The sequence below is a fragment of the Ambystoma mexicanum genome, chromosome 3p, assembly GCF_040938575.1.
Source record: "Ambystoma mexicanum isolate Mex_15411 chromosome 3p, UKY_AmexF1_1, whole genome shotgun sequence".
Taxonomy (NCBI): Eukaryota; Metazoa; Chordata; class Amphibia; order Caudata; family Ambystomatidae; genus Ambystoma; species Ambystoma mexicanum.
The window spans coordinates 863725152-863739178 of record NC_090925.1 but is presented as its reverse complement, the minus strand read 5'-3'; the positions used below and the strand labels follow the sequence as shown (position 1 = coordinate 863739178).

The following is a 14027-nucleotide window of genomic DNA, read 5'->3' as shown; positions in this document are numbered from 1 at the left end:
TTCTTGCCCCTCCCACCTGCACCTACCTTTTTTCACTCTCTGGTTTGGGCAAAGTCGTCTAGAGTGTCTTTTAGCCACCACTCAGTGGCAATACTCTAATTCAACAAATGAGCACATGCACTTTTTAACAGCAGTAGTAAGCTTTGACATGATTTTGAACTCTCTGGATACATCGCTATGCAACATTGTAACTAGAGGTTACTCATGCCCTCCTTGCAATGTTTCGTTGTCTCCCACTCCAGGATTCCATGCAGCCTGCCCATGCTGCCCTACCACGAGGACAGTTTTTGATTTGATCACCACATGAAGACTCGTGTCCTGAAGAAGATGGTCCATAACCACTCATAACCATCGAAACCAGTCGACCAGACCTGTTGTGGCTTCTCCACAACACCACACGATATCCCCAAGACCAAGAGGGGGTACCGACAAACTGAACCCAGAGAAGCATGGGTTTTCAGCACACCCCATGAACTAGTGGCAATGTGCGGTATTAAGAAAAAAGCAAACTAGTTTGCAGAAAACTATATTCGTTTTTCCCCCCTCTTTAGTTGGACAACCACCCGCATGCAACGAGCTTTGAGGCACTAGGGTGAATAAAGTATCAATCACAGAAATCCCAATGTCTCCAACCTGTACATGTTAGCCAAAACTACTTGGTTCATCTGAGATCTAATCCCCCTCTCGTATCAACCCACCACCTTGCTGGTTGCCCTCCTATCCCCTTTACAGGCTGTTGGTGTCAGCACTGCACGTGGCATATAGATAACCACATGCAGAGAGCCTAATTTAGTTTCTACTCCTATCCCTCCCAGACAGGTATCACAATCTACTGTCCACAGCCCGGCAACAAGACACAACTCCCCTCTTCCATCATAGGTAGGGCATTGGGTGTCTGACCAGAGGGCCAGAGCAGCTCATCTAGTGCCAACAATTACCACCCTTTACCACAACCATTCCGTTTTCCTTGCCTTTATCTGCAAACAGACTCCTTGTCACCACTAATGTTTATATTCGACCATTGCTAGATAGTTTTGCCCAGCTAATCTGTTATCATTCCTGCGCTGATCACCCACAGATTTAAGTTAGGTTAAATCAACCACTGGAGGCTATGGAACAAGTGGTAGCCTGTGCTAGTAAAATCCAAAGTTGATGAGATCAAACTCCAGCTGAACCCCACAAAAATGGAGCTTGTTTTTGGGTCCCATAAGAATACAGTTAATATCTCACTCTGTTCCTTGTCTCACATTGTTTGGGAGTTTTAGTGAAATATACTCGGATAGTAAAAAACCTGGCCTGCATTTGGCAGTCAGACCTTTAACACAGGTAAATCAGACTATCAAATCAGTATATTACCAGTTTAAACTTGTGACACATTTGCTGAATTTAGTCTCTGAAAAAGATCGATTCACATTAGTGAGGACACTTACCAATGCTTGGTTGGATTACTGTGCTCTTTTGATTGGTATTCTGAAGTATCAACTGCAGAGATTACAGGTTGCACAGAATGCTGCAGTGCGATGAATCTTTGATCTAAAAAAAAAAACTCTCCCTTCAGAAGGAGCCTTCATTGGCTCCCTATAAAGGAAAGGGTTCCACTCAAGCTATGTATGTTTTTTTTTTTTTTTTAAATGTATCCACGGTCTGGCAGCAATTTATTTGTAGTTGAAGATCGTTGTTTACTGCCCCAACTGCTAGTTCCTCCCGCCAGAACCTTATCTTGGGGAGACATTGCGGGACCACGTTCTTGATACTGTCTCCCACAAAGACTGCAGCAAATTGAATCATTGAGTGGTCAGAAAACGAAAAATCTACTTGTTTGCTTAAATCATTCAATTACTAAATCAAGTGTTAAAATTCTGCAGAGTATATTGTTAATCTGCACCTACAAGCAACTTGTTGCAGGGTTCGTCATGCAATAAGCGCTATACAAATTTACAATCAAATCAGGACTGTTTCTGCAGTGTTTGCCATTGATTTGGTATTCTAACAAAAATCTACATTTTCGTCACAGATAGAAGACCTCCAGGAGATTGAAGGCATGTCGGCCAAGATGGTGGCTTCATTTATAAAGGTACATTTGCACAATCTTTGAAAAATGTTGTTTTTGCATACCTTTTTGTGTTTAAAATGTAACCTTTATTACTAAAACACTACCTTGTGAGTGTTGCCCCATCCTCATTGGGACCCGGTCCAGCCCCCTTTACTCCATACTTGTGGGAGATTGAAAATGCATGCTAGCAGACATGACTGCATCGGTATTGGCATAATTGACATCAACATTTGACCTGAAAAAAATGTTGGACTTTTTTGGTCAAATTTTATTCAATATATGTAGGGTGGGTAAGACTAGATTGGATTGAGGGGGAAGTGGGGTGGTCCTTTCGGGGGATCTTTTTAGACCAGAAAGTCACATTTGATCAAATGTTTTAGGTCAAATGGACCCAAACAGTCTGCATCAGCAGACGCTAAAATGGATTACAGGCGTCTGGCCTATTATGGTGAACCAGAAGACACTGAATGGCAAAACTCAATCAAGTTAAGGTAGCAGAGCGATAAAGCTTAGTCTGGGGAGGATGCGGTGGGGGAATGGGCTTAAATGTCCTCGCACAGCACAATTCCAGTTAGAACGGTATGTACAAAAATAGTTAAAATGCACATTAAGCAAGTAAAACCTCTAGCCAAATATTGCCACACAATTACTATGAAACGGGTATTTACATTCCCTGTTGGGGGAGGGAGCGGGGGGGGGGTTGTTAAGTACCACATATGATTTAATAACCAGTAAAACATAGGTACTCATCTGAAACAGTCAATGCAACTTCCGCAATACTCTCCTTCACTCTCCCTTCTCCCAGTAGGGGGCCGTTGCTCTTGTCTTGGCGGACATCGGATACATGATCCATGGTCGCCTGCCCTCTACCTTGACAGCTGATTGGGTGCAGTAGGTGACTGTGAAAGGGACCTTCAAATCTGGACTCGGACCATTTCCCCCTGAGGTTCTTAATTAAGAACTTTTCTCCTAAATAAAAGGAAGGCTGTGATAAGTCCCCTTCCTACTGTGGGATAAATCTGAGGTGGCAGCCGGCTTTTTTTGACAAGCCGGTAACTGATGTGAAATAGATTTCATGGAGTTAGTAAGCTGTGTAAGCGATCCTTGAAATGCATCCCCAGAACCTGTGGTACGCTGTACGCATCAGAAATTGTATGTGTAGGAGTAGAAGTTGCATGCATTCACTTGCTGGTAACTATTTAGTGTGTGGTGAAATGGTGGTCTGAGCCAAGCGTGTTGTGTAAGACAAAGCGAGTGGCAGACAATGCCAACTCTTGTGAAGCATGTCAAAGTTCTGCTACACGCTTCTTGAGCAGGCAATTTAAGCACCCTGCAATACTGTTGGCCTGGGCGTGGCACTGGCACGTGGAACCCCCCCCCCACCCCCCCATCCTGGAAATACTTCTCACACTAAAAATGCAGCTGCACGTTGTGTGCATGGACCCTGCTCAAGGCATTGTGAAAATGGACATGCAACTACGACGCAATGATACAAACGTAGGTGATATTTCTATGTAGTATAGGTACTGTTGGGGAGAATTCTCTGGAATGTGCCTACTCTGGAGTAGCAGCAGGCGTCTCTTCCAAGTTCTTCGGACTCCTTTGTCCACTGGTTGACTCTGCCTTCCAAGCCAAAAAGCCTTGCCTTTTATGCATATTTCTCCCATTCATTCCAGCCTAGCTGTGAATCACACAGCAGGGTGGCTGTCCTTGCTGGACAGCCAACTGGCCAATCACCTTTGGGTGCATTCCTATAACCAAAGGGATTAAGCAGAGTTTCAGTCACCTGACTTCAAGCCCCTTCCAGTCATACTGGAGCCAGAGGCGGGATTCACTTGTGAATCCCACCAAAGACAAAACTAACAAAGGGACCAAACCTAGTTTGGCGCAAAGAGTAAATTTCAAGAAGGACCTTTTATGACCAGAGATGGTGAAAAACGACCAGGGCCATTTTGACGAAATGGGCACCCATGGGTGCCTTACTGTGGCTGCGAACGCAGTAAAAACAAACAATGGTGGTAAAAAGTAAACCACTGCCACCAGCCATTAATTGTAGAAAGGGTTAACATAATGTTACGTGAGAAACTAGACAAATGGGATACTAAGTAACCCCTCCAGCACCCTATGGTGAGATACTGTGTGCTGGGTCTAGAAAGTTACAAAATGCAAGTCAAGTACACTTCACTGCTCTTGGAAACAGTAGTTTCAACAATAAACCTTTGGGAAATGGCACAATGTAAAAGATGTCTATGGAGTTTGTCAGACTCCAAAGTTAAGAGTCTAAATCACAATAATACGAGGATGAGAAAAAGGATCACTCTCTCCAGGTTGGCCATTTAAAAGTCCTGAAGTTCAGTGAAAGAGCTGGGCCGTCTCTAAGGTAGAAGGGAATTAGCACATGTTTGAGAATTCTCCCTAACAATGGGCAACCTAATTTGTGCCAACTACCACTGCACCTGTGTCATCACCCAGTGTTCTGATTGATCGTCGACCCATCCACCAAGTAGATAGCCCTCTTTTGTGCTCTTCCTGAACCACTGTCGCCCGCTGTCCAGCCCATGTATGTAGGACAATCCTGTGCCTAGTCTGTTGATGTGGTACTGCTATGGATGTTGCTGGGTTCACAAAATGACGCCTCATAATTTGGATAGCCGGATTTGTGAATGACCTCATAACCCAAAGCTAGTTGGGTGGTCAGGGTGCATTTTGATTTGTCAATGCTGCGTGTTCTGCTATGTGACTGTGCACCCCATTGTAATTGTGGCTGATTTCTGTATTGTGAATGTCGCTGCTGTAAGCAGCTGTTTGCATGGAAAGTGCCCCTGCATCACTGATTCTAGGAAACTGCTGTAGTCCGCCAATGGTTTGTGGCCTTGCAGTGTCTTCCGAGTGAACAGCCGTCATTTGGAATGTGTGAACAAATAACATTTCTGTTTATAATCTGGCATTGCCAGAACGGGGACATTAAGTGCCTCTTCCAATTCCTTGAATGACAATCTCTGGGGTCCAGACCAAGGGGCCCTTTGCTTTCTGTGTCTTTCAATACCTGAGGAAGGGATTAGTGTATGTGGAATAATCGAATATCCACGCCCTGCAATAGTTGCATAATCCTACGAATTTCCTTTACTGGGTTTGGTTGCAGTGCATGCTGTATTGCTGCTGTCCTTTTTGGGTGACCCTCCTATTCTGCTAATGTTATCTGGCCGAAGTACACTACTTCCTTTCAACATTATTGCAGCTTATCCTTGTGTCCCTTCTCTGCCAATGAGTGTAATCAGATCTTCCCTACATTGGTCCTCTATTGAACTGCACACCAAAAGATCAACACGCTATCATTGTGCTATGCATCTTTAAGTTACTTAAGTCCATTTGTGACACCCTGTTAAACACTCGGGAATTTGCAATACCCTTGTGGTAAATTGGTATGTTGGAACACTGAGATACTGTGAATCTGAGTGCAATGGAATTGGAAATAGTAAAATAGCCAGCTCCAGTGGGTGCATTACATAAGATGGTGGCTGGGTTTTGTACCACCGGAAACTCTGCCACCACTGTTATTCAATCGGCCGGAGATCTTGGATCATCCTCGACAACGCCTTTTTTTTGACAAGATAAATAGCTTAAATGGGGATGACAAGGTTTTGATGCCCTGTTGCCATAGGGCCAATATTGTATATTTCTGATGCTTGTTAACCTGCTTGGAATCGCATGCTGTGCATATGGTCCGACATCCAGTGCTAACCGCACAGTGCTAGGTCGCCCTATAGCAGAGCTCTTACATAAGAGACATTGTTTCTCCAGCATGGGGTCTGACATGGAATCACATGCTCATGAATATTCCCCGTCGTCCGGCTGGGAATCCTCGGTAAGGAAAAAATCAGTTTGTTTCTGAACTGTCTTTCTCCTAATGACCAATTGCTGGTCTCTGGGGTCATACTATCCCCAACCAATGACTGCCCTCTACCTAGGCCCCTCCTCTTGCAGCCATCCTCCGATTTTTTTTACTGCACGTTCAAGTGTTGGGAGTCTTCGTTCTATAGCTCTCGCTTTTACTGCGTATTGCGTGTTGTTTTTTTTTTTTTTTTTTTTTTTTTCTCCAGAGTTTAATCTCATATTTTCGGTCAATTGAGCCTCAAGCTCTACCGTTTCTACTTCCGATCAACAGGGACCCGTTTCGGAATTTTCTATCGCCCTCAAGGGTGAAGTTTTCCTCGAGTTCCGCTTCTTGGAGGATTCCAGAAGTTCTTCAAGGCCTACCCCGCGTGGACATGGCCCAGGACAAAGGAAGCACGACGCCCGGATCCGAGCTGTTCGGATTGCAGAATGTCTTCGAGGACAAGCATTCTAAATACCTGTACTGCCTTCACGAAGACAAAACGCACATGGAGCAAGAATCTTTTGGAGCGGACCTTGAAGGATCGGCGTGTCTGCCTCACCAATTGGCTGGAAGGGAAGAGCCCAGCGGTAGGTGAGAAGAGGTCTGAGCAGTCTTCTAAGTCCTTTGAGGGTGCTCCGGCAACGGGGGCCCAACAAAAGGCAAAGCACCATGAGTCTGCAGGCACCAGGAGCGCCGAATGGTCGTACTCCTCGGCTGCCATGCAGGGCGCTCTTTCACAGACGCCATCAACCACGATCCAACGCTCTGGCTCGGAAGAGGAAATCTGAGAACTTGGGTAAGCTTTGGGAGAAGTCCCGGTCGATGCTGAGGGAGAGGGAGGTGGTGACCCCCCCACAAAAGGTGAAGGCCTCAAGCTTGCCCAAAGTCGTGACGGCCTTGTTGATTCACCCGGCTAAGGCCTCTATCGAGGGAGTCGTGGCAGGCCTGGCTACCCCAGTGGAGGCGACCTCGGGGCCCAGAGTTTCCCTGCCACCGCAGAGGAATCCTCTTTTCAACCCATTGATAAACCCCCGTGAGAACCCCGGTGAAAAAAGGGGGTGCGCGTGGTGGCCATCACGGACACAGCCTCTGAAGAAGAGCTGGCTGGAGTCGTGAAGGTCCTGAACAAGCAGGAGAGTTCATCCCCCCCCCCTCAACCCCCCCCCCCGCCCTTCCAGCCCTCACAGCCTTCATCTCCTTCCCCTGATCCTAGGGATGACACGTGAATGGATACGGCCACGACGGGGACAGATACGGGGTGGGCCTTCCATCACCACCTCCTCAGGCCTCCACGACGACGAAATTGGCTCCTTCCACGCCATCATCGCCAGGGCATCAGAGCTCTTCCTGCTCTGCCCCGAAGAACAGAAGGAAGGCTTCCTCCATCAACGGCGTGAGGCCAAGAGGAAGACGGTCATCTCGGTCAAGCTACTTGACGACATCTGGGTGAGGGGCTGTCGCTCCTGAAGAACCCCTCAACGACTCCTGCCAAGAGACTGGTACGAGAAGTCCCGGGTCCTGGATTACGCCCCCTTGTGCCTTAGGGCGCAGCCGATCCCGGATTCGGTCGTCGCAACGGCCAAGAAGACCGCGGCGGGGGTGACTGCTTCAACTTTAACCTCCCCGCCAGACGGTGAGGGGAAGAAACTGGACGCCATGGGACGACTGGTCATCTCGGCGGCGACTATTAAAGTGACCAACGCCCTAGCGATTGTGGCCCGCTACGACAGGGAGCTGTGGTTTAAGATCGCTCCTCTGCTGGACTTCCTCCCGGATGACAAGAGGGCTGAGGCCCTGGAGATCCTGCAGGAAGGCGAGGTGGCGTCGGACCACGCCATAACGTTGGCCATGGACATTGCTGACACTGGTTTCTGCCAGTTGTGCAATGGTGTTTGCCTTCGGCATGGTTGGCTCAAGGTGACCGATTTCCGCCAAGACGTCCTGCAAACCAGAGTTTTGGGCATGCCCTTTGACAGGAACAACCTGTTTGGCAAGACAGTGGACGAGTCACTGCAGGGCATCAAGTCCGACACGGAGACGTCTCGGGCCTTGGGAGTTTTGCAGCAACGATGGCTGCCCTTTTGGAACTCCGGAGGCGAGCAAGCTGCTTCCAAACGATTCGGCTGCGGCTCCTCTATGTACCGCCAGGTGGCCCGCTCGTCGCAGGAGGCCTACAGAGGATGCTGCAAGTCAGGAGGATCTCGGCGGCAAAACTGCTGCCAAGCAGGACTGAACCAGCTGTCACGTCGGGTCCCCACCTGAGCACCCCGGTGGGAGGCCGGCTGGCGAAGTTCGTCAGCGTGTGGGAGTCCATCTCCATCGACCAATGGGTGCTGGATGCCCTGGCCTGCGAACACTCTAGAGTTTCTAAAAAAAAAAAGTGCCCCCACATTCCACCTGTGGCCAGGAAGGAAAACCACATCCCTCAACTGCTGCTGGAAGTAAGGGCGATGCTGAAGAAAAGGAGCCATCGATCTCGTCCCAAAGAGGCTCTGGGGCTTCGAAGTGTACTCGCGATACTTCCTCGAAGAAAAGACCGGCGGTTGGCGACCCATCCTGGACCTTCGATGTTTAAACAAGTACATCAAGGCCCAGAAGTTCTGGATTGTCACCCTCCAGCACGTGCTGGGGAAGCTGGAGGAAGGCGACTTCCTATCGTCACTGGACTTGGAGGATGCCTACTTCCACATCCCCATTCTAAAAGGACATCGAAAGGTTCTCAGATTCGTAGTCCAAGGGTGGCACTACCAGCTCAAGGCCCTTCCTTACAGCTTGAAGTCCGCGCCCAGGGTATTCAAGTGCCTCGCACCAGTGGTGGTTCAGCTGCACCTGCAGGGGATCCACGTCTACCCCTACCTTGACGATTGGCTCATCTGAGCAAACGCAAGGGAACTTGCCGTCTGGCATACAGCGAAGACTGTCCAACTGCTCACTGATCTGGGATTTCCATCAATTTCTTGAAATCCCACTTGGTTCTGTCGCAGGTCGCACTGTTTCTGGGAGCCAAGCGCGAAAGTGGCGCGATTGGCCTCCGTCGGAAAGGACGAAGGCCATCCTGGGCAAGGTGCAGCGGCTGTTGACCATGAACGTGGCCAGGGTGAGGTCCATCAAGTCCCTTCTCGGCATGATGTCCTCATGAATCTACCTAGTGCGCCTGTGCAGGCTGCGGATGCATCCGCTGCAAGAGTTCCTCGAAGCCCGTTGGATGCAAGCGGCGGGCAGCTTCAAAGACAGTGTCTCGCTCAACGAGACCTTCCGCCAAGCGCTACGGTGGTGGGGCACCTACACGCATCTGGCGGCGGGTACAGACCCCGGCACATCAGGAGGCTGTCGATGGATGCCTCCCTGGAGGGACGGTGAGTGCACACCGGCGACATCACCGTCCTGGAGCTCCGAACCGTGTTCTTGGCCCTCAGGTCGTTCCTTCCGTCCCTCAATGACAAGGTGGTGAAGATCTTCACCGACAACACCACCACAATGTTATACATCCGGAAGCAGGGAGGCACCAGATCCCCAGCCCTATCCAAGGAGGCTCAGGACCTGTGGCACTGGGCCATTGCCCATGGGATGTTTCTGGTACCCTTCCACCTGGCAGGAATAAAGAACACCATTGGCGATTCACTCAGCAGAGAGCTGCGCTCGTGCCACGAGTGGGAACTGCAGCAGGTTCAAGTGAATCTGCTATTCCAATGATGGGGCAATCCCCAGATCGACCTATTTGCGTCAGCGACGAACAAGTGCCGGCGGTTCGCCAGCAGGTTTCCCTAGCCGGGGAGCATGGGCGATGCCATCTCATTGATGGTGATATTTTATTTCTATCGCGCTCGTACACAAGTGTTTCAGAGCGCGACAAGGGAGGGGAACATGGGAGAACAAAACGGCAATCTTACTAGGCCCAGTGACATTGAGAACGCGCAAGTGCATGGGAGAGGGGAAGGGGAAAAGTGCACGGAAGGGGGAGAAGTGGAAAGTGCGAAGCAGATAAATAGCAATAAATAATAAAGGCGACAAACAGTGGTAATGCAGCCAGCAATTTGCAAGTGCTAGGTTCAAGGCAGCAGACAGGGTAGGTCTGATAAGTGCAGGAAGAAAAAGGTGGTGGGCTGTATGGGTACAGATACAGACCCCAGTGCAAGGGGTGGCCCAGAGGCAGTGCGCGAGGGTGGCGGGGTGAGCAGGTACCTGGGCCCAAAGGACAGAGGGTGGCCAGGTGCATGGTGCCAAGAGAACAGATCAGCAGGGGAGAGGGGGAGCGAAGGCAGAAGAAAAGTGGAAGGTCTTGAGGTGTTTCCGGAACCAGAGATGGTTCTCCTCATTCCCCTGGGAAGGCCTGTTCCTGTATGCGTGCCTGCCGTTGCTGCTGCGACTGATCAACCAACTCAAGCGGTCCGGTGCAGGATGATCCTCGTCACATCGGCGTGGCCGAGACCGATCTGGTTCCCGGACCTTCTGGACATGTCAGCATCCCGTCTGTTCCCCCCCTTCCCTCCACCCCCAGTCAAACTGACGCAGATCTCCTCGCCAGAGAAGGAGGCGCCATTATCCCTCACGACCCGGGATTGCTGAACTTGCAGGCCTGGCTTCTGCAGCACTAGAGTGTGGAGGGTACAATATCCCAGCGGACTGCAAGGAGGTGCTTGCAAAGGCCAGGGCGTCCTCAACTCTCGTACTATGGACACAAATGGAAGAGGTTTTCTGTGCCCGGCACCAGATAGAATATTAACCCTCTGCAGATTATGGCCCCTCAAGTGCTGCCGTACTTATTGTCGTTGGCCAAGGCGGGGCTGGCCCATGCCTCCATGATCCATCTGGCGGCTATCTCCCGCTATACCAGAACTCTGGGGCGCTCATTCCTGTGGTCCCGTCGCCTGGTGAAGTTGTTTATGAAGGGACTGTTCCGATCGTTCTCGCCGGTGAAGGCACTGGCCCTGGCGCTCAACGTGGTGCTGGCCAGGCTCATAGGGCCACCATTCGATCCTCTGCATTCGGCGCCATTGAAGTTCCTGTTGTGAAATAGCGTTTCTTGTGGCTATCACCTCCGCACGACGAGTGGGAGAGATCCAGGCCTCTCCTGCAAGCCTCCAAACCTGACTTTCCACGAGACAAGGGTGGTGTTGAGGAAGCACCCCTCCTTCATGACCAAGGTGCCGTCGGACTTCCATCTCAACGAGCCCTTGGTGTTGCCCGTTTTCTTCCCGTCGCCGACCGAGAGGACTTTGCACTCGCTGGATGTAGCTAGAGCGCTGAAGTTCTACGTGGACTACACAATTTTCAGAAGACATCACAGCTGTTTGTGAACTGTGGACCTGTGAACAAAGGGAAGGCCCTCTCGAAGGCTTCCCTTTCCAGATGGCTCTCCGGCTGCATCATGCATTGTCACCGGCTGGCAAACCGACCGTTGCCCGGCCGTCCGCACGCCCATTCGACCAGAGCGATCGCTGCTACCACAGCGTTTCTATCTGGTGTGCCCCTGCTGGACATCTGCAGGGCTGCTACATGGAGGTCGACGCACACCTTCACGAGATTCTACTGCGTCAACTGGGATTCCAGAGTCGTCCAGGCAGTTCTGTGCAACCTGTTCGCCAGAAGGTGGGCCTGGTGAGGAGTTAAGAGATGCTTAATGTTGAGCCTTGCCACCTCCCGTGGTTGTGCATGTGTACTGCTATGTATTGTATTCGTGAGCATGTGAATCCATGCTAGACCCCATGTTGGAGAAGGAACAAGTTACTTGCCTGTAACTGTTCTCCAGCACGGATGTGATAGACTTCGAGGTGAACACTTCTAGGTCTGCCACGCCCATCCCGACCCTTTAAGGCCTGACTCTGGTCTCACTTCAGGGACAACACCCGGCGACGGGGCGTACAATCGCATTACATTAAATACACCCCTACACCGATTTTGACAAATCGAAAAAGGTGACAGCGCAAGCAGAGCCGTCCAATTTTGGCAGATTCCTCGGATCGTTTAGATCGAAAGCCTTTCCTGCATCCGCAGCAGCATTTTGCTTCTGGGCATTCCAAAACAAACCAGGGTTCTACCCCTAAATTAGGTTTACACATCGAAGTGCAGAAATCTGACGGTCCCAAAGGCCGCAGTAGGCCCAAAAATCCCGACTTCGCCTCAAGGCGAAAGACTGCTAGGCCCTCTAATGCCGTGGAAGGCAATACGTCTACCGATAGTCCTTGGGACGCACAAACTCTCGCTGATTCTGCGATAATCGAATACCACATCGCGAGAATTACTTCGGCGCTTGGGCTTACTCTTGTTCTGCCGAAAAACATGGTGCAGGCCGTGGACAAATCTTTGTGTACATCATGGTGTCCCAATTCTCACGATGCATATGAGGACAGTCAAGAGCCTCTTTCCGACACCGAGACAATTTTCAATGCCTAAGGGCGGAAGACGACGCTTTTCCACCCATAGGCCCTTCTTGGTCCTCTAAATGGACAAGGGAGAAATTTGAAGGGTGTATGGACAGTCTTGAAAGAATTATCAATTTTTCTGTGCATCCTTCCCCAAAAAGATCTCGAAGAGCCTAATCTTCAATCTGCTTCTGATTTCCAAGATCAGCCTTCTGTCCCCGTCCATCATGAAGACATCGTCCAGATGGATACTTATCGGGACATTTACAGTGAAGATGAAGAATCTTCCTTCCTACAGAATTACGATTAGGACCAGGTGGATGCCACAGACAATTGGGAAGAAACCCAAAAGTGTGGACGGACCCATGGACGCTCCACCCCTCCCCACCTCCCATCAAGATCAGGACACTGAATTGTGCCTGGATTCCCCTCCGTCTACCCCGGCTCGCCAGGCCTCGCCTGTAGACTACCAGATGGCCTTCAATGCCATGCTAAAGAAGGCAGCTGAGCATTTTCACATCTCTACTCAAGAGGCAGTGCCTGAACAGGACTTTCTAGAAGATGGTTCTAAGGAGAAACCTCCCTCTAGCCAGGCCATTCCCTCATTAATTCTATTAAAAGAAGATTGGCTGCCTCCCTGGTGTCACCAGCTCAAACCTGGGCAGTGAACCCAAGAGTTGAAGTTATTTCGGCCAGCTCCTTTGGACCCTCAATACATTAAAGGGCACGCCACCCCCGATTCTCTGGTAGTGACTACCACCCGGACACGGGCAGGAGTTCCCCTTGCTACAGGGAAGGCATCTCCAGATGGAGAATCCAAGAGGCTGTATGCCCTAGGTAAACTGGTTACCTCGGCTGCCGCATATACCACATGCATAGCGAATAACACTACGCTATTGGCGAGTTATGCTGACGCTCAATGGAACCTAGTACAGGAAGGTCTCCAAGAGGTCCCAGAGCCCGTCCAGTCCAAGCTTCTCACTATTGTGGCCGAAGGCAGGCAAGTGAACCAGAATGTAATAAAGAGCACTCTGGACATGGTGGGAACAGCAGGCAGGTCCCTGGCCCAACGAACCTTACAAAAGACACGCTTGGCTTTGTACCTCAGGGTTTAAGCCTGAAACGCAGGCTCCTCTCAATACACCTATTGAAGCTAACCTCTTTGGAAAGGCGGTCGATGAGGCCCTAGAAACAGCCAAAGAGCATGAGACTCCGCAACAAATCACTCAAAGACCTTAATTCCCCCCCCCTCTCCCCCCCAACCCGAGAGGAAGTAATTCTCGCCGGTCCTTTCGAGGGCAGGTCAGAACTAGGGCACAGGAAACTTTAATACCAGACAAACATCAGGAAGCCCTGCATACTACCCTCCAAGGGGTCAGCGACGTGGCAAAGCCAGAGGTAGAGGCCCCAATCCTGGAGGAGCCGCAGGCCCCCCTCCCATGTCACCCCGGTCGGGGGGCGCTTAACATCTTTCCGCATGGGAGGGGATAACTTCAGACCAGTGGGTTATAAAGACTGTCGCCCACGGGTGCTGCGTAGAATTCGCCTGACCTCCCCAATTCAGACCACCATGCTCGCGGTGCCTTTCACCAGACCATCTGGCGATCCTGAATCAAGAGGTGGAAGCGCATAGAAGCCGTCCCTATTCTTCAGGTTAACAAAGGTATTTATTCAGTGTACTTCCTTGTACCAAATAAGGACTTCACCATGCGCCCTGTTCTAGACCTGCGCCCAG

At 50.4% G+C, this 14027-nt stretch overlaps 1 protein-coding gene across 1 annotated transcript in view; it reads left to right on the top strand.

Moving 5' to 3' along the window:
• The window catches only part of KIF22 (kinesin family member 22), a 315116-nt gene that overhangs the window by 248650 nt on the left and 52439 nt on the right, over positions 1 to 14027 (top strand). The window contains exon 13 of the mRNA XM_069652023.1: positions 2015 to 2074. Within this exon, the coding sequence (XP_069508124.1) occupies positions 2015 to 2074 (60 nt within the window). The remainder of the gene's footprint in view (positions 1 to 2014; positions 2075 to 14027) is intronic.